General features: G+C 39.2%; 1 protein-coding gene across 1 annotated transcript; it reads left to right on the top strand.

Annotated features, from left to right (window-relative positions):
- Positions 1-265: 265 nt before the first annotated feature.
- On the top strand, positions 266-23,961 carry LOC149802469 (uncharacterized). The gene is made up of 4 exons (XM_089951515.1): positions 266-455; positions 817-1,316; positions 21,413-21,547; positions 23,860-23,961. Exons 1-4 carry the CDS (start codon positions 266-268, stop codon positions 23,959-23,961), a joined length of 927 nt encoding a protein of 308 aa, XP_089807641.1.
- Positions 23,962-26,568: the final 2,607 nt, after the last annotated feature.

Raw genomic sequence — 26,568 nt, 5'->3', positions numbered from 1 at the left:
TTATCAATTTATTATGGTGTACTATCCATTTGACATAATAACTTACCCATTAGTCAGTCAATTGTTTGATGTCACTGTATCAATCTATTATGGTGTAATATCCATTTGACATAATGACTTACCCATTAGTCAGTCAATTGTTTGATGTCACTTTATCAATTTATTATGGTGTACTATCCATTTGACATAATAACTTACCCATTAGTCAGTCAATTGTTTGATGTCACTTTATCAGTCTATTATGGTGTACTATCCATTTGACATAATGACTTACCCATTAGTCAGTCAATTGTTTGATGTCACTTTGGCCCAAGTAGAAAGGTTAGAACAGGAACTCTCTGCACTAAAATCAAAGAGTCTACACAGTGTTCAAATGGATAAACCAGGTGCCATAAAAGTGTGCCAGAAAACCCAGACAACACAATACACAAACATGTCGAAGGACCAGAAAGCATGTCAGGGCACTCAGACCATACCAAAACCAGCTATTAGAAAAAAATCATTATACACACAAACAGATGCAACCACACCAATTAAACAAGATGAGTCTCTTCTACAGGTATTAGATGGGCAGAGCCAAAAATTAGCTAAAGCACATGCTGTAAACACTGACCATCATGTGTCTCACTCAACATCAAATCCAGGTACTAAAGAAACTGTTCTAAAGACAACCTCCAATCACCCACAGCAAAAAGCTAAATTAAATACAAATACTAAATGCAGCAGTCACCAAACTCTCAGTCAGTCTAGTCATGGAAAACAAGAAGTTCAAGCAATGCATCTGAACCCCCCCACTTGTCAAAATCAACAACATAGTTAAAGACAGATCTCTTCTCATAGGATCATCAGTAATCAAAGGAATAAGAACAAGAGGGTTATATAAAACGGACGTAAAAACTCATAGAGGTGCTACTATTAACACTATTACAGAAAAAATATTGGAAATGGATATGTCACCATATCATACTGTAATTCTTCTCATTGGTGGCAATAATTACAGTAATGGCCAATCTTTGAAGGGCATTGAGGATGATTATGAAAGCTTGTTGTATGCCATCAGGTCCAAAAACGCAGAGTGTAAAATAATCATCTCAGGTCTACCGCCAAGAAGGGATGCACTTATGACTCAACTAAATGACACCCTAAGTATGTTGTGTGAAAATTTCCAAATACTCTTTGTTCCGCAATACTGGACATTCTTCAAAGACAATCGAGTGAACCAACAATTATACCAGCGAGACCAAATCCACTTGTCCAACAGAGGTACTGTCTTGCTCCTTAGGAATATAGACCAGTACATAGGACTTATAAAAGGGGTTAGGCATGAGTCAGACAACTGCTTGTATTGTGGAGAGCACGGTCATGTAACACAGCGGTGTCTGCATGGAAAACAGATTCGTTGCCATCTTTGCAATGAACTAGGACATAAGCAAAAGTTGTACACATACCAATAGGTAGAAGGCTATGATGTACAGGCCTATGCAACACATATCCAGAAACAAAATGCATTAGAATATGTGTATACTTTTCAATGTAATAATTATAATTCTATAAACAGGTTTCAGGCACTATCTGATTTGTGTACAAAGTGCAACTTGTTAACATGTAAACAATTATGTGATACTGTTCAAATTACTTCTCCCTCTGAGGCCCCCCAAGTGTCTAATATGTCAGTGTCTTCTTGTATGTATGTAAATCAGTCTCATATTGAACATTCTCAAATATCCACTACATGTGGTCATGGTACAACAGATGGATCTTGTATGTTATCTTCTTCATATGTTTATGTAAATAATCAAGGTGATGAAAAAGAAATCTGTCAAGTCTAAAAACAATACATGGCATACTACCTTGTCTGAAAATCAATCCTCTGATCAAAATTGTCATGTCTTTGGCCACTACAAAAGAGGTCTGCAAGGAATCAACCTCAATATTTAACACATCCTCCCTAAGCAGCAGCAGAGGGGGCGAACAGACCAAAAGCTTTTTGCACAATAAGCCCTCCCCACGGAAACTATTCGATAGAAGCGTTATTTCGACGAAATAAACCCTTCTATTCAGAATACAGGACAAAAAAAAATGTCCCCGATCCCTCGAAGAGTTTTCGCGGGGAAATTAAATCGTGGACAAATAAATAATGGCAAATATTGGAGAAGCATTCACAACTAGATTGGCACGACAACGACTAGCCGCGATTAAAAAATTTATTCCTGTCCGTGATTCCGTTAAAGAAAAATTAAAAGCAAGACAAGAAGCGCGAGTTGAGTTTGCAACATCTGCGGAGGAATTATTTAAGCCTATTACAGCAGCTACTGGTGAAGTTAAAACTGCAATTGTAGGAAAACCTGATCCTGCTGACCCTACCAAAACAAAACGAGGGTTACTTCAAGCAATAGAAGAACTTAAACAGCAACAGGCAGATGAAGGTGCTGTAGTTGATCCAGGTGCCGCCGGAGTAGTGACAGTTGCTAAGGAAACATTTATTAATAAATTTACCGAAGATGGTATTACTGATATAAAAAATATTCCACTTACTAGCGTGGATGAGCTTAGGGAGTTTTCTGCTTGGATTGTCTTAAATTATCCTAACCGGCAAGATTTTCTGAAACCAGGAGCTGCCTCGGGTATGACCCTGAATGATTGGAGGGATTATGTTTACAAAGTAAACCGAGGTATTTCTCGAATATCTAGCACTGATGATACCTATAATTTTATAAAAACTGGCGTAATTGGGGTTAATAAGGAACTAAGAGACCAACAAATGAAGGCAAGGGAAAGGGAAAGGCAGGCAAAAATACAGGAAATGGAAATGAAAAAGCAGGAAAGGGAGGAAGAAAAGAAGAAAAAAATACAGGAAAAAGAAATGAAAAAACAGTCAAAACTGCAGGAGAAGAGACCACCAGCTCTAAAAATAGACCCCGCAATGACACTGCCTGATCCAGTGCCTGAATTTTCATCGCGTGAACAAATGGGGGCTAGTGCTCCCGATGATGATTTTACCACTCCTGTTTCGTCGCCCAACCCAATATTAGAAGAATTATACAAGAAAAAAAATAACCTGGAGGAGGAACTATCCGATCTTCATAAAAATGTAGAAGACACAAATAAACTCGATAGAAGAATAAAAGAAAATAGGGATGCATTTCAAGCCGCAAGAAAACAATACCAAAAGAAAAATGAGGAATTTAAAGCAATAAAAAAAGAAATTAATAAATTAGAACAACAAGAAAAAAAGAAAACAGGCAGCGGATACAACCACATCTGCCCTGATAATATCGTCAATGACGTATCACGGTTGGAAGTTCTCATAGGAGGAAGACGCGCCGGAAACAACTCTCCAGAAATTATAAATGAGGCCGCAGATATCTGTCAGAGACTATTTCAGCGTGGTATTATGGATATTGGCGTTTACCGGGGACTCATTGATGAACTCGCAGACGGTTACCACAGCGACTAGCAAATTTAGTTAGAGAAACAATAATTAAATAAAATGATACTACACGATTCTTTTCGCAGACCAAGAAGTGTCAGAGTAGTAAACTCACGATTACCAGTATACGAGGTTGTTTACGGAGATGGAGTCGGTGATGTTGTTAGGGATTTAGTCACAAGAATCGCTCCGAAAGCTGGACCGTTAGTAAAACAATTCGCGATGAAAGCCGCTGATGTTGTCAAGGATAAAGCCATTGGCACTGTTGGTAGTCTTGTCGGAAAAGCATTTCAATCAATCAAGGATCGACTAGCACAGCTGATACAAAAAAAACCCCCAGTCAAGAAGTCCGCGCCAGTAAAACTACCATCCACTGAAGCTATGCCGGCAAATGTTAGTAGCGTAGTAAATAAGGCCGTAAATCAGAAATTAGCTGAGATCGCAACAGCGGGAATTACCTCCAAAGCGTTGCAAGATAGTGTAACTGCTAATTTGATAGCTGGTAGTGGTTTCCGGTGACGATAACATTTTAATTAGACCATCACAAATAATAATAATGTTTGCACGAAAATCCAATGACGCGTTTGATATGTCCAAACCAGTACTTAAAGATGATTCTGTACGTGATTTTCAATATTATTCTTATGAAGCACGTAATCCTAACCAACGGGGAAGAATTGAACTACAGGTCCAGGATACAAGTAGATACTTCTTGCCCGCTGAGGCCTTCATCGAAGTTGAAGGTAGGCTTTTAAAGAATGATAACACTAACTACGGAATCGGCGACCGAGTTGGATTTGTTAACAACGGCATCATGGCGTTATTTAAATCCGCTATTTACATGATAGATGGAAAAGAAATTGAAACAATTCATGATAACGTCGACGTTGCCACAACAATTCTCGGGTTGGCGAGATACTCGGATGATTACACCAGATCAGCCGGACCATCAATGATGTTTGCAAAGGATATAACCGACAGCCCCGAGAACAGGAATGTAACAGTGAATGCTGGTGGTACCGAAGTTGCATCGATGAACGAAAATTTTAATTTGGGTTTTGCAACACGTAGATCGATGTTAAGTGGAGATGAAGAGTTCTCAGGTGTGATTCCATTGTCTCACATCTTTGGATTTTGCAGAGATGTTCAAAAGGTTATATTCGGTGCCAAACACACAGTTGTACTTGTGCGAAAACCTGATGATAATGACGCTATCTGGCGAGATGCTGCTGTTGCCGCTGGTCAGGTAATACTAACTAAACTGTGGTTGTGGATGCCAGTGTTGTCTCCGTCAATCACCGAAGAACAACGACTGTTGTCTTTTATGGACACGGGTGGTAAATCACTGCTATCCTGGAAAACAACAACCACAGACGTTATTCAGGGTGATCACGGCGGGTTGTTTACATGGCATATATCATCGCAACAAGGAGTATCAGCACCACGACATATTTTCATTGCATTTCAATACCGTGCTAGAATAAGTGACCAGACAAGAACTCCAATGGTATTTGATACACTTGGAGTTTCTGAAGTTTCGTTGAGAATAAATGGGCATCAGGAGCCATCTGAGGATATATTAATAGATTTCGAACATCATCGTGTCGCACGCGCGTATCATCGTCTGATGTCATTTATGGGGCGCGACCTTAATGTAGACACTGGCCTGCAAATATCACAGCGAGACTTTATGAGTTTATATCCGATTTATTACTTTTCGCTGGAACATCTTGATCTGGTTAAACAATCTGTTGTCGACCTACATTTCCGAGCTCGTGTAGGTGTTCCCGCTGGTGGTTTTAGAGCTGTCGCTGTCATACTCTCCGATAAAGCCATGCTGCTTGAAGGTGTTGGCGGACGAATGAGAGTTATTGACGCTCCAGTAGAAAATATGTAACAATTAGATTAGTTTCTGAAATATAATGTCATACAGTCACGTTAATGTCACCTTGACTTCCGGTCAAACAAAGAAATTGCAATCGAAGAACGCAGGCACGTGCGGGACATCAATAACGTTAAAACGAGATCAACTTGTTGGTGGTCCAAACAAGCTGTCGTTGACTAATACTCAGATTAAACATTTTAATAAGGCACTAACAGCAAAAACCGGTGTCCGACTTGATTTCTCTGCTGCAGCTATCAAGGACATGACCAAAACCGGTGGAATATTTCCTCTTCTCGCAGCAATACCGGCGTTGATTGCCGCGGCAGCACCAGCCGTAGCAAAAGCTGCAGCGTTAGGTGCAGTTGGAACCGCAGCTGGAATGGCACTAAAGAAGGCAACCGGACACGGGTATAAGAAAAAAAAGGGGAGATCCACTCGCGGATCAGGGCTAAGACTACCAGGAACTCCACCATCATGGTATCCAAAAAAATTCTAACGCCGTTGACGCTTCCAGCTTCTAATTTTGATTTACTCGATGCTGTTAAAAAATTGCGTATAAAACATTTTAGAGGAGTATTTATGCGAGATCAATTACCGACGCGGCCGAATAATCCAGAAACTGGCATTATCAATCTCGACAACAAAGATGGTCCGGGAACTCACTGGGTTGCTTACGCGATCGATCCACGTGGAATTATCTATTTCGATTCGTACGGTTTAGCACCGCCAGTTGAGTTTCTCAGGTATGTCAGCGGAGTGCCTCGCACTCTCAACAGCAGATTTTCTAATGTTCCAGTGTGGCAGTCGACGCTACCAACACAAACATTAATTGATCCGCCCATTTGTGGAAACGAGGTTTTAAATGTTCTTGATGCAATCTCAAGAAATCCAGCAACGTCTCCGCATCGAGTAGTGTATGAATATACCGCATCGAGAAATGCTTAGCATTTTCATGCTCGCATTTGAAAAACAGCAATAAGAATAATGGTGGATATTTACGGAAGACCTTTCACAAGAAAAGTCAAACCTGGCACAGATGCTGATCTCTCAAAATATGCGACCCGAGATGAAGTCGATAATCTTTTGAATATAGCTGGAGTTGACCCAGATGAAGTTGCTATTTTTCAGGACAAGCAGGGAAAACTAAGAACGAGCAACATTAAGTTCAATGACATAATTCGCAGAGTTCTTGGAGCTACCAAGGATAACTTCGCCGCATTTAGTGATGGCGGCCGGATCAAGGACTCGAATATATCAATCGCAAGCATCAAAGACAGTATTGATAAAGGTGTTGATAAATGTGTGAAAAAAGCCGGTGACACGATGACAGGCGAACTTAGCATGAATGGAAACAAAATAACCGTTCTAAAAAATCCGGAAGGTCTCGAAGATGCCGCAAACAAACAGTATGTGGACACAGCCGACAGCGTCATAGATACCAAATTATCCACGTTACGAGCTGAGTATGATGTTCATGTGACCCAGTTTGGAAGACTTCGCAGAAACGTTTTTAACACCGTAGATGAGTTCTTCGGGAAACCTAATGCCGTCAGTATGAAACTCACCGAAATTAAGGAAACATTAAATAACGTAGTAAATGGAATTCCGCAGATAATGGAAAAATTTAATTTAATTAAAATTCCTGCCGGAGTAACCCCAAAAAACATTGTGTATACGATAAAATCAGAAAGGAAAACATGGTCACAACAAAACAAGACTATTCCATATACTGCAGATGTTACTGGAATACACAGACTGACAGTACTCTCTGCTGTAGAATTTAAGATATCTACCAGACATGATTTAACTAACAGGTTTTCCCGAGTTGCGTCTGTGGTGATAAACAAAGGAACCGAAGAAATTTTTACGCTGGAAGCCGAAAATCGGGGAGGATTAGACACAGTTAATTACTTGTATTGTTTGGAATTTGTCGCCGAAACACCTTAATTGGTCACCGGGTAAAGTAATAATGGAAGCATCCGCGTATAGATACAATCAAGTCCGTGAGTGGCAATCTGAGTTAAAAACTGTCATCGAAGTAACCAGTCAAAAAGTAAAAAAATACCGCAGACGTATAACAGTGTTAGACGTTATGGTTTATTCAGTATCTGCCGTTGTTGCATCCGCGGGAGTAATACTATCAGCGGTCACTCCGGTAATTGCAGTCGCTGCCACGATCTCTGTTTGTGCGACCACAACCACGGCAGGAGTTTTCGGCATCATAGCAAAAAAAATATCCTCGTGCGCGGTCACAAAATTACACGATTACACGACAAAATTAAATACAGCCACGACCGCATATCAGAAATTATCATCGCTGATATCATCATCGTTAGACGCGCAATCCAGCGACGCCGCGTTGATATCAGATTCTGAATTCAAACTAATGTCAGATGTGTACAATGACTATTTGAAAACTAAACAAATAAATAATGTCACTGATGGCAACTCCACAGGAACTGCTTCAGCAAATAGTCACAAACACAACACCGGTAAGGACCACAATGATCTCAGTGTCCTCGACGACACCAGAATTCAGCATTAATTTTCCAACTCCAATTGCCGTGAACGAAATCGCGTTGTCGAAGCTCAGTGCGTATCACAGCTGGCCTAATGTCAGAGCGGCATCATTTTCCGGTCAGCAGCCAAATAATTCGTTCGTGTTCGGGAAACCAAGTACAGACCCACAACGTGAACTTGAATGGGATACAATTACGCTACCCACTGGGAGTTATCAGATCGAAGAAATCAACGCGGAAATACAACGCCAAATAAAACGAATCACCGGCAAGGAAGCCAAAATATCTATATCCGCGCACGAACCAACGCTGTCTACGGTCATTGAAATCTCAACACCGGGATACGCTGTGGATATTTATAACAGCTCAATCCGAACAGTATTAGGATGGCCACAAGACCCTCCCGTCGAGGTTAAAACGCGTCCACCACCACCATCGAAGTCGGATTTCGAGACCAACAAAGAAGTACTACACGACCTCGTCGGGGATCATTTATTATTTACAGATAAATTACAATCCGGCGAGGCCTGGTTTACAACCCCACCTCCCCCCTTTGATATAAAGATAGATTTCAAAACCGGGAGATCCCATTATTACATTATAGAAGATGATATAGAAGCTCAGTTTTTTAATCCGATCAAACAAGCACATAAACAACAGCTAGAACTGTTGCGAGTGTATTTTCAAAGTTATATCTTTGATATAACAAGTGGAACTACAAGCAGTTCTCGGAGTGAAAAGCATTCTCGTGATAAAATTATCACCATCATAGAAAAACTAAACAAACTCGCATCCGCGATGGAAATTATAAATCAAAAAATAATCCAGTATCAACTGAATTTCGAGGGCGATTACGGAAACAAAAGAGAATTGGAGTTTTTTGCAACCCGATTTGGTATTTCCGTGAAGGATATTCCGGATTTTAAACTTTCTGGATATAACGCACCCGCGCTACGAAAATCAGTCCAAGTTCTCATCGATGAATCCTACAGAGATATTTCTGCCACGTACACGCGAACAAAACCACAACCTGTTATTTTAAAATACGACAACAGTACAGCATCCGATGGCAGACACATCTCACCCGGGATCGTAAATATCACAGATGTGGTCGCGGTCAATCTTGTATGTGACGTCATTGACGGTAGCTACAGCGCTAGCGCTGACACAACGACGGCCACGCAGGGGTTTATCCTGTATACGTTTACACCAAGAGACCCTCCTGGTTTTCTGATTGTGCAAGAACCAATCAATGTGGTCTATCTGCGGTGTAATAATCCGTGGTTGTCAACGATAAATTTTAAACTCACCGACCAACGGGGGGGGTTGTTGGACCTGCGTGGCGAGACAATCTCGGTGAACTTACTGGTGAAGTCCTGAAACTCTTCGAGGACAAGGACAAGTCAACGGATCCATAATAATAGTTTTTTTTCTGCAGTGGTCCACTTTCGTCATCGCGTGCAAATACCCCATCAAAACCGGCATCGTTGGAAATGCAAAGCATTTCTGGAAGAGTTTCTCTGGAAGTCCAAAGGACTTCTCATGCGAGTGCTTAGCACGCAGGCGCGCATTTAAAAAAACGGTTGTGTATAATGTGTGAATACATTCACGCACGAGTTCATATTCATGATAAGCAAATTCTTCACGAGGCAATAAAAACCGCATTTCAAATACAGACATTCCCAGAACAGTATTTCCCCGTTAAAATAATCGTTGACGTGTACGGCGACGAAGACTTCTTGTTAACGTCGTCACAATTAACACAGCTACAGCAAAATCATATGATCACAGCTTGGTGTCAACGAGAACAGATTATGAACTATTCTCATTGTTGTATTGATGTTGAAACGCTTAAGCAAATCCTGGAAGTCTAAGGACTTCCAGAGAAACTCGAAGAGTTTCCACGCTCGGGCAAAAAAAATAATACACTTTTTTTTTACCGTGGAAATGTGCTTTACACTCGAGAAACTCTTTGAGTTTCCGGGGGGGGCTAGCGTTTCTCAGGTTCTACTTTCACTTTGTGCTGTGAGTCACACGCGGCGGTTTATACTTCCTTGTCGGCCTCGTAGTCACAAATACTAGTATTTTCGTCAGAAATGCAAGGCATTTCCGTGTCTAGATTCTTTATATAACCTTTTAACCGTCTCACCCTGGTGCTAATTAATTTTCGAGTCTCATACTCGCTTGACAATACAAGACGAATCTTCTCAACTGCACGGCACAGTGGAATAAATTCAGATACCTGATTTTCAGTTATCCCGGCAAGTGATCTGTAAATGCGATCTTGCAAACCCTTAATGAACCTATAACACGCGGGGAGATTGTTCTTCCCCGATTGTGATAGCTCATTCAAGGATTCAAAATCTGACATAATTGTTTCAGTGTCTAGTAAAATATTAAAACCTCGCTGTTGTAATTCTTTAATTTCAACAAGTATGGTATTTATATTTTCGTGATTCATATTATTATATATTTTTATATTTTTAAATGCATGAAAAATGCTTTGCATTTCTCGTCCAAGGGACTTCTCGTGCTAGCATCACCAAAAACAAAAATAAACAGATAGATGATGAGCGGTTATCACTTACTGGGTACTCTTCACCGGCCTACGGTTCTTTCATGAGTCCTTTGTTAGGATTTTTTTTTCTTGGTCTTATATTAGACCTTCGTGTTGTGATTTTTCCCTTAGGCACCTCATGTTACCGTTTATTTTTGGCCAACACTCTTTCTGAATGTTTCTATTGGTGGGCACCCAGGTGACGTAGAGCTTTATGCATCCATCTATCTGTTTATTTTTGGGGGTCACTCACCCCATGAGGAACTTCTAGATCGTCAAATAACGGTCTAGAAGCTCGGGAGGGACGATACAACACAGAACAACCTTTACCTCTGATTCGAGTATGACAGCAAGTAAAGGCACAATGAACATGTAATCTTATCCTAACTTATCCTAAGACCTTATCCTATGACGACACAAACATGCAGGTGGGTCATTTTCTACGATCAGCAGCAGAGCAAAACCATCCATTGAATCGACCATTGGATGGTGCACAAAAGACACCCGCCATTGGCGGATTTAATTTATGGTTTTGCTTGCGCTGCTGACTTTCGATCGACCCAAAGGTCTTAGGGAGCGATTTCGTATATAACCCAACTGTTACTTGCGAGTTGGAAATTCGCTCTAGCAGTGGGCGGGACTTGTTTAAAATATTTTAATTGTATGTTTTCTCGAGCGCGGTCATATAACAAGCACAGAAGAGCAAAACAGTCGGATATATTCAGTAAAACGAGGATATTGTTTGTAAAAAAATATATATTCTACGGTAAATAAATGATTACATGTTATGAACTCGATAAAATATTTTATCAAGGTGGCTTTCTCAGGGGAGCAAATCCTCTGACGACGACAACTCTGCAGAGCGTTACACACTCGTGGAGGAGTTATCGTCGTTTGTGTCAGCGATAAGAGTTATATAGCAGAATGAAATCTTCTGTTTGAGCTTCTTTGAAAATGCTGTTTTGCAGATCCCGGTTGCGACATGCTGTACAACAGGTGAACAAATACCGAAATACCTACCGGCTGCGGCCATTGACTGGAATACAATTTCTTCACCTGTAATTGCGTTTATAGATTTAATAGCTCTTCTTGCAACTGTTTTACAACGCCCTGTGTTACCCAGTAGGCAGTTCTTGCTCTGAGTGACCACGCGAAGATTGTTTATAGAGTTATCAAGTATGTTACCGTTAATGTGATCAATGACAAAACCCGGCTCGATTACTCCAAAGAAACATTCGTAAATAAAACGATGACATAAATACCTCCCTTTGGTAACAGTAAATCTTAAATAACCAGCATTATCAACTGTACCAACTGGTCGTCTTCGCGTGCAGTGTCGTACTATGCCATCTCGGTTTGCCTCATAATATGGAATAGTTGGATGTGCAACAAATTCTTGTTCGGGAACAAATTCTTGTTCGGGGACGAATTCTTGATTCATTATACTATAAGCAAATCATTTGTCTAATTCATAATTTGTCTGAAAACTTATTTATGTAATCACGCTCCGAGAACGTGTTCGAGGCTGGATTTTTTTTATCGTAATAACGTTTTAGTTCTCGATAGCGTTTTCCCCCACACGCTGAACATAATTGCGTTTTTCCTCGTACTCCAATGCCGCATCTGATACACGGTATCGGTCCTAGACTCCCACCGCGGACCTGTTGAGCATGTTGTCCACAGTATTCGTGTCTGCATGGTTTGCTACACGGCGCTGATGAATTTAGTTTAATCCACTTGCATTGGTGCATATAATATATTTGTCTATTTAAATACTTGTCTTAATTATAATAATGAGTTTTGAAAGACTATCCAGAATAAAACCTGGAAATCTCCAATTTCCCCGAGGTCGATTCGATCTTGACCGGTTAACTTTTGATCGACGACGACGAGAACTCACACTCGTAATTGGTGTTATCAAGAACGCCAAAGAAGAGTTTCGTCGTGATGGTGCCGCACATGTGTGGTCTTCGTATAAAATCATTTCTGAAAATGCCATCATTGATGGTACCATCAACGATACAATCGCGTCGAACATAATTGGGTATCTCGATGATAAAAAATATTTCATTCAGATAAAATTTATCGTTGGCGTCGACGACACGGAAACAGGTGAAACAACATGGATTATCAGAGACAAACTAGACCCTATTCTTGATGCCCGACGGGGGAAAACCGTCGTCGTAACCAAAGACTCAAACCCGGGAGTACTTGTTGGGATTGATACACCGTATTATGCCAGAGCGTATCCTGTGACCGCAGTCATTTATGGAATTTATCCGATGAAGAAACCACGCGTTGATAAACTCGCCCCGATGAAGATGTCAGAGTCATTGATAAAATCCCCAGGGTTGAATTGTGTAGCCGAGCGAGTAATGGAACATTTTAAAAATGCCGCGCGAGGAAACGGCCTAACACCGCTAAGACAGACTAAAATAACAGCGTGGGCGGCAAAAGTAGTGGATGAAGGAGCGTCAATAAATGATGTTGCCGAGCTCGAACGATTACTAAAATTTCCTATAACGGTTTCATCGTTGACCGGTGAGGTATTGTACAAGAGTAAATATGATTCCCGTGGAGCACCAATAACTATTATCGATCATAACAGTCACGCCTGGACTGACTCGGTTAGGATATTTCCTCGAGATCGTGTTGTAAAGTATTATCCGGAATTGGAAAATGCTATCATGGGAACCACTAGTGGTGAAACTCGAAGAGTTTCCATGTTTGATTTTATTTATCAGATAAGTAAAACCGATCCAGTGTCGGTGTGGTTATTCCGAAGTGACCTCGAGGGAGAGTTTGATCAGTTTGTGAAACCCAACGGGGAGGTATACAGAACGGCGGCATTACATCACGAAATGAAAAAACTCGCAGAAAAATATCATGCGACGGACACTGATACGTTACTGACGCAGTGTTTTACTGTCCCGGGTGTTGTCACGCATATAGCCCGAGAACGAAATTCATGGAGACCAACCCCGAAGAGCTTTCTCGAGGATATTCAACAGAGCTGTATCGAATACGGGCACGGTGGTTTGTGGAATACCCAGTATGATCACCGCGATATGATATCCGTGGATATGACGGCGTGTTATCCAGGAAGTTTTCTTGGGCGGGGAGAATGTAGTGAGTATTTTGCGCGGTTTGGTCATATTACAAGCTCGATGACAAGAGTTGCTGTGAACGGACCATTACCTGATTTTGATCTGACCGGGGTTGCTTGTGTGTCGTCGTTTAAACTCGCTACGGGTTTACATCCTGTGTGTTATGCTTGGTTTGGTAAACATTTCGTTGAGAAGCGATGGGCCCCAATAGTGTTATTGCGATACATGCTTGACAGTCGAATACTGCTGTCGCTGACGGTCAGTACCGCGATTATATGCTACTGTCGTCAAACCGAAGTTTGGTTGCCAACTCCGCAAGTCATCGAAGAAACTAATAATTTCCAGGAGTATCCAGAATCGTTTATCGACACTATCATCGAAAGAACTCCCCGAACTGATGAAAGCACCGCAAAAGATCTAGGACGAAGAATAATAGGAAAATTTACTCAAGGTGGAGCGTATGATCATAAACTACATCATAGTCGATTAATCATGGACGAGGCCGAATTGGATCTTATTGTCGCTGATGCCGCCACGAATAATACGTTTTGTACCCGCGAAGATGTGTTTCTGTCAAACGGGGAAAAATTAGGAACTGTTTTTAGTTATATCGACGGAGAATCATCTCAGTACACACATTTGAGATCTTCGATGCTAGCTTATGTATCAATAAACCTATTGTCGATGATTAATAGGTTTCCCGTTGACGCAGTGAGAGTTGCAACGGATTCATTCTATATCGATAAAAAACACTTAGCGGCGTTGAATAAGGTTATACCGAATGATCCATCGTGGGGTTCATGGAGAATAAAAAATGAAATGTTGCATGGATATTGTGAATCAGCTGATGTTGAAATCGAGGATGAATATCGCGGCGCAGAAATATCTGGGAAATTTTCAATTTCTACGACAACTTCGCTGCCGCCGGTGCACGATCCTGTTGTGAGACATAGAACAGTTTATCTCAACGGGGCTGGTGGTTCCGGTAAGACAACTCGCGCGATAGAATTATTTAGAAACTCTGACATGATTGTGCTAACACCCACACATAGACTTGCCAGGGAGATGCGACAACGGGATGTTAACGCGTGCACGTATCACAGTTTTTTCAAATACAGCGGCGGCACATGGACTCCTACGCGAATGGGAACGAAATATATCCCTGGAATAATCATCTGGGATGAGATAGACACTGTGCCGTTGGATACATTAAAACAGTTTCTGGATTGGTTGCTAAAGAAAAATACCGCAGTTGTTATGTGCGGCGATCATGGTCAACCACCGCCATTTACAGGTGAATCTCCACACACGTGGCTGAAAACTTTTGTAGATTATTATGAGGAAATAACTAACGATGTTAGAGCACTCGATGAAACGCTGAAAGAGTTTAAGGCGTTGATCAGGCTACAAACCAATAAAGTCCAGTGTGAGATAATGCGTGAAATAATTCCAGAGACTTCGCTGAGCGACTTTTGGGAAACGTGGAAACCAGGTGATTTAATTGTGGCAAGTAGAAAGATAGTCAGGGACACACTTCAGCAGCGGTTATTTCAGTTACATCAGAAGAAATTTCCCATGTTGCCAGTGCCGTTGTGTTATAGACCAGCTGATACGCGATTGCAGAATACCGACGTTGATATTCCAGGGCGCCTGACTGCGTCGGGTCCGGAAAAACAGAATTTAGTATTAAATGATATTGTCACAGTTGATATTGATGCTGTTGAACAGGCACTAGCGATGAATAAATCCCCGTGGACGCTAGGATACGCTATGACCATCCACAGTTCGCAGGGACTAACTATTTCAGATACAACAGTTTGGATTGTTGATGATCGCATCGAGTGGTCAAATTTAGTTTATTTAGCCGTGTCAAGAGTAAGAAGGATAGGTCAGTTACGAAGAATTGTATTAGATGATGTTATCAACGACAGCATCAACAGCTCAATCGCTGATGATACAATAAGAAAGAAATTAGCCGGTTACAAACAGAGCGACAAAAAAAATGGCAACGAGTTTGATCTCGACGAAACATTTATTATACAATTACAACAACAGCAGAATAATCACTGCGCGAGTTGTAATTGTTTATTGCTGTGGCAGTATTCGAAAAATAATCCAAGGCAATTTACCGTAGATAGAATAGATAGTAATCGCGGTCATACGCGTGAAAATGTGATGTTGACCTGTCTTGAGTGTAATCGACGCAGAGGTGCTGCTGCAGTTATTTAAGTGATCGAGGTGGTAATTGTGTATCCGCGGGGATCACCTGAAGTTGCTCGCGTGTGAACCCACGCTGAGGAGCAGTTGAATCTAATCTGTAGATTGCGTTTCTCCCAGTTGATCTGGTTATGCTAGATATCTTATTTGTTGTAACGCTCCATATAGGATCAGTTGCCCTTTTTTTTCCTCCTTCGAGTTCGCCGGGTTCGTATAAATACCTAACGGTGACATTACCCAGTAGTGGGGACGCTAGCGTCGTTGGCTGCGTTGAAACATGTCCGTGAATCACTTTAGTGATCGGGGGTATATATTTTTTTGTGATTGCATTTACAGGTCTCATGTTTGTTGTTCTGGTAATTTCATTATTCAGTGCGGCTATCACGTTTGGCAGTCTTGCAACCCATTCACGAGATCTCGTATCGTAAATGAATTCCCTCGCGTACTGGTATCCGAATAATCTCTCAGCGAGTGTTCTATTAAATCGCTCAACAATTGCCTGATCCCGATGAATTTCAGTATGTCCTCGTCGTATGGTAACGTTATGCTGCTTTGTCAGTGATAACACCGCACCCTGAAATTCCTTGCCAGGATCAACTTGTAATAATCGTGGCCAGTTTAGAGGTCCTCGCTGATAAATTCGTTTAAACGCAGAGGCAACTTCGGACGCTGTTTTAGTCGCTAACGGTTCTGCTTCTTTGTATCTACTAGCAACATCAACTACTGTTAGCGCGTATTTGTATATTTTTCTGCGGACAGTATCATGAGGCAGGAATAGTATGTCAGCCTGATGAACTTCATTGGGGGTACTAACATCAAAATGTGCAAAGTTGATTTGTCGAGGTGGTGGTAAGTAGATTTGCCATATTGCTTGTTTTGACAGCCATTTTTTGGCAACCTCGCGTGTTACTGATGCCGCGTTGGCGAGTTTATTAATTGCTGCATTACCTCTCCAGTATCCGGCCGGGGAATAATAAATCGCTTCCATTGGAAATGCTTGCATTTCTATTAATTATCCAGCGCCTAATGCTAATTTAGATTTCATCGCTGATCTTATTAACCAATTAGCGAGTGACTCCTTAAATGATTTATTTTTTATGGCGCTTAGTGCATGAATTAATTTCACATCCGCGATATGCCTGTCTTGCAGATCTTTACTTCGATAAGCAACATCATGCATGTGACACGCTGCGTCGATAGCGTTTATCGGATACTCTCCCGGTTTTGGTTTAGATTGTTCATCAAGTCTGATATCTAGTCGTGTCCCTGGACCGCAGTAATTGTATCCTGGGAGATGCTTTTCTCCGGGATATTTAGCCCAAGGGGTACCTGAAAGTCGTCCGAGGGTTGCTGCGATGTCACCTCCGCTGACTTTGTCAGGCTTTTTTTTTGAAATCTAAATTTTTTTGTGCCACATCGCGCACACTTACCAGAAAGTGCTTGTCTGTTATTTTTTGTTGTAATGGTTGTTAGATCATTCGTAGGGGTTTGTGCCTTACACTTCACACAATATAGATCCATAATTATTATTCCTTATATACAAATGGAGATCACTGATTTTTCTGCGACGCGAAGGAAAGAACCAGTCAAGCATAATTCCGTGCTACCAAATTCTATCAGAATGATCATCATAGGACCGTCAGGATCAGGTAAAACACAGCTGTTGCTGAACATGATAATGAAGTGGATGAAATGGGACAAACTATACTTGATAGCTCCGTCTGTGGATGATCAACGTTGTTATGATGTTATAAAAGATTTTAATGAGAGTGCAAAAGCGCTGAGTGAAGACGGCGAGGATGTTGTTGAATTTATAACTGATATTGAAGAAGCTCCGTCCGTGGAAGACCTTAACGGGGAAATAAATAACCTAGTAGTGTATGATGATGTGATGCTGGACAAGCAAAAAAATCCTGCAAGAATATTTTCACGAGGTCGTCATAAAAACACTGATGTCATTTATGTTACTCAGCGTTATACACAAATTCCAAAAGTAATCAGGGATAACTGTAATCTTCTTGCTGTGTTTAATGGAGTTGATGTTCACACGCTGAGAAATATTCATCAGACATGGTGTAGCGGCGATATGGATATTAATAAGTTTAAGAATTTCTTTAGTCGCGCTCAAAGAAACCAGCACGGATTTGTGACAATAAATTTACACGACCCGCGTACACGATACCGCGTCGGCCTTGATACACTATTTGCGACATAAAAATGTTTTCTTGGAAACTCATTTCGTAGAGCAGCAGAGGGGGCGCAAACTACACCTGATTTTTCGATGATACCTCACCGTGGAAATTATGTCGGATACGAGTCGGATTTATTGAAGTAACTCGCGTTATATCAGCGGAAATACAAAGCATTTTCAAGGACATTTTTTTTTGTCTCGTTTTCTGAATAGAAGGGTTATTTCGTCGAAATAAGCCCTCTATCGAGGAATAGTTTCCTGGAGGGGTTTATTGTGAAAATAGTTTTGGTCTGTTCGCCCCCTCTGCTGCTTAAACTGAATGAAATAAAGTTAATATTACAGCAAACTAGATCAGTCAGTATTCTAGGTCTATGTGAAACCTTTCTTTCTGATGATACTGATGATTTGACTCTCCAAATACAGGGGTTCAACTTTGAAAGAAAAGATAGGGAATCCATGGGGGGTGGGGGGTATTCTTCTCTATGTAGACAGTTCCATTAGTTATAACAGACGTGTTGATCTAGAGACTATTGGGGTAGAGAGCATCTGGATCGAAGTAACCCTTGCCCAATCAAAGCCAATACTCTTATGTTCGGTTTACAGGCCACCTAGTTCCACAGCTGATTGGATTGATAGATTTGAGGTTCAAATTCAAAAAGCATTACTTAAGTAAGATTTAGAAATTATCATATTAGGTGATTTTAACATTGACTACATGAAAACTCCACCATTAACATGGATAAGTAGCTTTGAAACTTACAACTTTACTCAATTAATTAACACCCCAACTAGAGTAACAGATAAAAGTGCTACTATCATTGATCATGTCTATACTGATAAACCTGAAAATGTAAGTGAAATTAAGGTGCCAGTGTATGCACTGAGTGACCACTACCCAGTCTGTATAACTAGACATGTTCTGAAATCATCTAAAAATGGCCAACACATTGAAATACAATACAGGGACTTCAAACAGTTTGATGAGGAAATGTTCTTAAATGATTTAGTTTGCAAACCCTTCCAATCAGTCTGCACTATAGCTGATGTCAACACTGCCTTGGACAAATGGTATCAGATGTTCAATGCAGCCTTAGACAAGCATGCCCCAATTAAAACAAAAAGGGTTAAACACCAAATTACACCCAATTGGATTACCCCTGAGATCAATGAGGCTAGGCACCTAAGAGATAATTTCCACAAGAAAAAAGACATGAAAAGCTATAGAAAGTGGAGAAATAAAACTAAGCACCTGATAGATAAGGCAAAAGAGAACTACTATAAACAGGCTATTAATGAAAGCAAGAGTACCAAAACATTGTGGAAGCATCTAAAAGAGCTGAACCCATGCAAGAACAGTTGTCTTCCCCCTAGACTTAAGCAAAATGATGATTTAGCAACATCTGTACAAGACATTGTGGAAATGTTCAACAATTTGTTCATAAGCATCTCCAGTAAGAGTATTCAGAACCAGACTAACATCCCAATTGAACTTGATGCTCTTCTGTCATTTATAAGAGCTAAAATTCCTGATGAGAATTATTTTTCAATAGCTAATGTCAGTGAAGCTGATGTTTTTGATATGCTAATTAAGGTTAATATTAATAAATCCTCTGGATTGGATGGTATTGGTCCACGAATTCTTAAAATTTCTGCACCAGTAATAACAAAGTCACTAACGCATATCATAAATTTAAGTATAATGAGTGGTAATTTTCCAGAAACATTGAAATGTGCAAAGGTTACACCAATCTTTAAGAAAGGAGAAAAGGAGGATCCAGGAAATTACAGACCAATATCTATTCTACCTGTATTGTCAAAACTATTTGAAAAGCATGTAGCCATTCAGGTCTATAAATTTTTCGAAACATACTCTCTATTTCATAAAGCTCAATCAGGATTTAGAAAGTACCACTCATGCCAAACAGAACTTACCAAATTAATTGATCTTTAGCTGAAGGAAATGGATAAAGGACATATGACTGGGATTGTTTTCCTTGACATCAAGAAAGCCTTTGATCTTGTTGATCAGGAAATTCTGCTTCAAAAGTTGAACTGTTGCATGTTTGACAATCCTTCTTTAAACTGGTTTAGATCATACCTAAACCAAAGGTCTCAACAAGTAAGCATTGGCAATATTAGCTCTCAAACTCTCACTATTCATTCAGGAGTCCCTCAAGGCTCAGTTTTGGGCCCTCTCCTCTTCCTTATCTATATCAATGATTTACCATTAAATAATGAATCCACAAACACTGATTTGTTTGCAGATGATGCAACCTTGTATACATCTAGTTCTGATACTGAAGTTATCCAAATGAGATTAAACTCAGACCTTATCAGAGTCCAAAACTGGGCACAACAAAATAGGATGGTAATTAATGAAGGTAAAACAAAATGTATGATTTTGGGGACATCACAAAAGCTACACAAGTCAGGGAACCCAAAACTGTCTCTTGCAATAAATAATCATCCATTAGAAAATGTCAAACATGAAAGGCTTGTAGGTGTGTCTGTAGATAATAATTTATTATGGAATGACCATATTGATAAGCTTTGTAAAACATTGTCATCCAAAATTGCCCTTCTCAGCAGAATCAAGAAATATTTACCTATGGAAACTCGCAATCTATACTACAAGTCATATATTCTTCCAACAATGGATTATTGTTCTAATGTATGGGGAAACTGTGCTAAATCTGAGCTTGACAGGATTTATAAACTTCAGAAACGAGCAGCACGTGTAATTTTACATGCATCTATTGATCATCCCTCAAAAGCATTATTTACAGAACTCAAATGGTTCACAATATATGACAGCATAGATTTTCACAAGGCAGTTCTTTTATATAAATGTCTACATGGAACTGCACCAGAGTATCTTCAAGACTTATTCAGGCCTTTTTCAACACAATACCAGTTGAGATCAATATCACATGGAAACCTTCTAATACCAAAACCAAGAACAGAGCAATTTAAAAAGAGTTTTCAATACTCTGGTACAGTTGTGTGGAACAAGCTTCTACTACATGTAAAATCTGCTGAAAATATTAGAGTATTTAAGAAGAGATATCATGAGCATGTATGTGTTTCTAATAGATAATGGAATTTAGTATTTTAATACTAAACATGTTAAAATAAACAGTAATTATTGCCATCTTCATATAATGTGCATTGTTATACTCTCCTTAAGAGGGCCTCTAGGGAGAATAGTCCTTGACTAATGAGTCACCCTCTATAAATAAAGCATCATTATTATTATTATCATTATTATCAATCTATTGTGGTGTACTATCCATTTGACATAATGACTTCCCCATTAGTCAGTCAATTGTTTGATGTCACTTTATCAATCTATTATGGTGTACTATCCATTTGACATAATGACTTACCCATTAGTCAGTCAATTGTTTGATGTCACTTTTTATCTATTATGGTGTACTATCCATTTGACAACTACTTTTAAATATTGTCAGCTCTTAAATTATCTTATTCTTTTGATTTCTAAACAGAGTCCATATGGGAATGTCAAGTACTCGATAGTGCCGACCACTTTTTTAGGTAGTTTCTTCTTCAAAATTAATGCCGATACAGGAGAAGTGAGGGTTAATTCAGCACTGACCTTGGATGATGCTACATCATACACAGTAAGTATTACTTGATTAGATAACTGCTTCAGTACACTATATTTTCCAAGCCTTTTATGAGAATATTGGATGTATGTAAGATGGTTGTATCCTTAGTCTTTCATGGAAGTATTGGGTGTATGAAAGATGGTTCATCATTAGACTTTCATGAGAGTTTTGCATAAAAGAAAGTTGGTTATATCATTCATCTTTCATGAGAGTATTGTATACAAGATATTTGAATCCTTAGACTTTCGTGAGAATATTATATGTTAGATGTTTGTGTCCTTAGACTTTCGTGAGAGTATTGGATGTATGCAAGATGATTGTACCCTCAGTTTTTCATGAGATTATTGGATGTATACAAGATGGTTGTATCATGAGACATTCATGAGAATATTTTATGTTAGATGGTTGTATCCTTCATTGTTCAAGAGAGTATTGGATGTATGCAAGATGGTTGTATCCTTAGACTTTCATGACAGTATTGGATGTATGCACGATTGTTATATCCTTAGACTTTCATGAGAGTATTGTATATATGCAAGATGGTTGTATCCTCAAACTTTCATGAGAATATTATATGTTAGATGGTTGTATCTTTAGACATTAATAAGAGTATAGGATGCATACAAGATTGTTGTATCGTGAGACTTTCATGAGAATATTTTATGTTAGATGATAGTATCCTTCATCTTTCATGAGAGTATTGGATGTATGCAAGATGGTTGTATCCTGAGACTTTCATGAGAGTATTGGGTGTATGCACAATTGTTGTATCCTTAGTCTTTCATGAGTGTATTGGATGTATGCAAGATGGTTGTATCATTAGACTTTCATGAGAGTATTGGATGTTAGCAAGATGGTTGTATCCTTAGTTTTTCATGAGAGTAATTTTCGCAGAATAGAAACCGAGTGGGTTTTTGGACTAAATGAATAAGACAAACACAGTGTGAGAAAGATGGAAATTTATGAAATGAATTAATAAAGAAAAATATATGATGTAAAAATACAATGATTCTCTCATGCTCTCAACATACAATTGACTCAAATCACTCTACACAACATTCACACATTGAAAATAAACCAAAATATGAAATCAATATGAAGTACAGATCCATGAAGCCTCATGGACTGCATATATGCTTCAAACAGTATTTTACACTATAAGAGAGATTCACATAATCTCAAATATGAACTCTATCAAGATTCAAAATAATCTATGAACACAACTAAGATTCAAAATAATCTTATGAATATAAAAATGCAATGGAACAAAAATTGATCCAAACGTATGCTTCTAGACCCCTTGTACAGTCGCACAATTCCTTGGGTTGGCCCACACTCTTATCGGCCGCTCGCACCCTTTATGGATCCACCACATGTACAGTCATATGTATACACATGTACAGACAGCATACAGCACCCTTTTTAATTTGCTACGTCTACGTCCGTGAGATACGTACATACATACATACGTATCGACAGCACGCTGCCTTAAATACTCTGGAAACTCCAGACAGCTCTAAACAACTTTAGACAGCTTCAGACAGCTCTAGTCATATTCACAGTCACATTGACAATCACACTTCATAGCGACAGACACAATCAGCTACAATAAAACCAAATTAGTCATAATAATAGTTTCTGTATAATCTCTAGATATATGATAATACTTTAACCTCTAATAGTGACTTGTAATTCAAAGTTCAAATCTGCGTTGTAATAAATGCATTATTACGCGATAAAGACATTACAAACCGAATAAGCTTCGCATATCAAATGAAAATGTAAATTTAACACTTACCCCTATGGCTGGAGAACAATGGAGAGCATACATTCCTTGACGTGATCCAAAATGACCAGTGTCGGTTTTAGAAATTGATCTTACTTAAATCCATAGGAGAGTGAGCAAAAGTCAGGGTAGAATACCCGTGCATATCATGTTAGTCATGTTACCTTGTCACAAGTAATCTCTGGTGAGGTACATGTTAATACAGTCGCTTACCTGGAAAAACATATATTCACCCTAGATAACATTGTACGCATGTACAATGAGAAATAGTCAAATAGTTCTAAGACAAAACCAAGTTATTTTGTTGCCTAATTCTGTGACAGTATTGGACGTGTGCAAGATGTTTGTATCCTGAGACTTTCATGAGAATATTTTGTTAGATGGTTGTATCCTTCCTGTTTCATAAATGAGAGTATTGGATGTATGCAAGGTGGTTGTATCCTGAGACTTTCATGGGAGTATTTGACTTTTGTAAGATGGTTGTATCCTTTGCCTCTCATGAGAGTATTGGATGTATGCAAGATGGTTGTATTCTTAGACTTTCATGAGAGTATTGGATGTATGCAAGGTGGTTGTATTCTTAGACTTTCATGAGAGTAATGGATGTATGCAAGGTGGTTGTATTCTTAGACTTTCATGAGAGTATTGGATGTATGCAAGATGGTTGTATTCTTAGACTTTCATGAGAGTATTGGATGTATGCAAGGTGGTTGTATTCTTAGACTTTCATGACAGTATTGGATGTATGCAAGGTGGTTGTATTCTTAGACTTTCATGAGAGTATTGGATGTATGCTAGGTGGTTGTATCCTCAGTTTTTCATGAGAGTATTGGATGTATATATGATTGTTGTATCCTTAGTCTTTCATGAGAGTATTGGATGTGTGCAAGATGTTTGTATTCTTAGACTTTCATGAGAGTATTGGATGTATGTATGATTGTTGTATCCTTATCTTTCATGAGAGTATTGGATGTGTGCAAGATGTTTGTATTCTTAGACTTTCATGAGAGTATTGGATGTATGTATGATTGTTGTATCCTTAGTCTTTTGTGAGAGTATTGGATGTGTGCAAGATGGTTGTATTCTTAGACTTTTGTGAGAGTATTGGATGTATGCAAGGTGGTTGTATTCTTAGACTTTCATGAGAGTATTGGATGTATGTATGATTGTTGTATCCTTAGTCTTTCATGAGAGTATTGGATGTGTGCAAGATGGTTGTATTCTTAGACTTTTGTGAGAGTATTGGATGTATGCAAGGTGGTTGTATTCTTAGACTTTCATGAGAGTATTGGATATATGTGTGATTGTTGTATCCTTAGTCTTTCATGAGAGTATTGGATGTGTGCAAGATGTTTGTATTCTTAGACTTTCATGAGAGTATTGGATGTATGTATGATTGTTGTATCCTTAGTCTTTCATGAGAGTATTGGATGTGTGCAAGATGGTTGTATTCTTAGACTTTTGTGAGAGTATTGGATGTATGCAAGGTGGTTGTATTCTTAGACTTTCATGAGAGTATTGGATGTATGTATGATTGTTGTATCCTTAGTCTTTCATGAGAGTATTGGATGTGTGCAAGATGGTTGTATTCTTAGACTTTTGTGAGAGTATTGGATGTATGCAAGGTGGTTGTATTCTTAGACTTTCATGAGAGTATTGGATGTATGTATGATTGTTGTATCCTTAGTCTTTCATGAGAGTATTGGATGAGTGCAAGATGTTTGTATTCTTAGACTTTCATGAGAGTATTGGATGTATGTATGATTGTTGTATCCTTAGTCTTTCATGAGAGTATTGAATGTGTGCAAGATGGTTGTATTCTTAGACTTTCATGAGAGTATTGGATGTATGTATGATTGTTGTATCCTTAGTCTTTCATGAGAGTATTGGATGTATGCAAGATGGTTGTATTTTTCCAGGGAAATAAATTGTATATTGTAATTTTTTCAAAGCTTGTTGTTTTCACTCTTTCTTGTGTTACTGTTTATTCAAGCCTAAACACGTGACATAAGATGAGACATACATCAAGTAAATATGTAAGACTTTTAAATCCCATGTCCAGTGCTACTAAAGCAGCATTTAGTAGTTACTGTGAGGTCTTTTATTTACAATGGTTGCCATTTTGTGCAGTGTCATTTGTCATGGATTGGCTTCATACCTATTGCTAGACTGAACCAAGTTTTCAAATTTATTATTCCACAGAAAATGGTATAGCACTGGTTTTACAGTTTTGAAGCAGTCTGCCTGCTCGGGTGGTAGGGTATTAATATGAGAGCTGCTTAAATTCTATTTCAAATAAGTTCCAGCTTATGGGCCTGTTTATGATTGTGGTATTAACAACATATGTAAGATTAGAGTTTGCATGGAACAAATATTCCAGGGGCATACATTTGTACCCAAGGAATCACAACTCCCAAAGTATTGGGATACCCACTCTGTAACTACATAGAAACCTTTTGGCATTGAAAAATGAATTCAGACATGGAACTGACTTTTGTTCCTTGATCTCTTCTCTCTCTCATGGACTTAGTGTGTAGTCATAACGTATTGAGATCCCCACCTAGTAATCACATATATACACTTACTGGGCTTGAAAGGACAAACTTATGATTTGCATATAAATTTGGCCCCATGTCTTGTCTATTAGGACTGGACCCTAAAGTAACAGATTTCAAAGGAGCCTAGACCCTAAAATCACAGATTTCAAAGGGTATTGTACCCTAAAGTCACATTTTTCAAATGACACTGGACCCTAAAGTCACATATTTCAAAGGGATCTGGACCCTAGCGTTACAAATTTCAAAGGAGACTAGACCTAAAGTCACTAATTTTGAAGGATGGGTTGGACCAAGCTAGTTAACACAATAAAATGTGTTTTAAAAATATTTAAGTTATGACCCCACTGCAGAATAAGAAGATGTCATATTTCTTTGCTGCTGTCCTTCTGTATGTCCACAAGTCCTTCTGCATATCAATAAGTCCTTCTGTATGTTAACAAGTCCTTATGTATATCAATAAGTCCTTCTGTATGTCCACAAGTCCTTCTGTATATCAATAAGTCCTTCTGTATATCAATAGGTCCTTGTGTATGTCCACAGGTCCTTATGTATATTAATAAGTCCTTCTGAATGTCCACAAGCCCATCTGTATATCCATAAGTCCTTCTGTATGTCCATGAGTCCTTCTATATATCTACAAGTCCTTCTGTATGTCTCCAAGTTCTTCTGGATTCCTACAAGTCCTTCTG

The sequence above is a fragment of the Sinohyriopsis cumingii genome, chromosome 3, assembly GCF_028554795.1.
Source record: "Sinohyriopsis cumingii isolate HCF-2022 chromosome 3, ASM2855479v2, whole genome shotgun sequence".
Classification (NCBI taxonomy): Eukaryota; Metazoa; Mollusca; class Bivalvia; order Unionida; family Unionidae; genus Sinohyriopsis; species Sinohyriopsis cumingii.
This window is presented reverse-complemented; position numbering and strand designations above follow the sequence as displayed.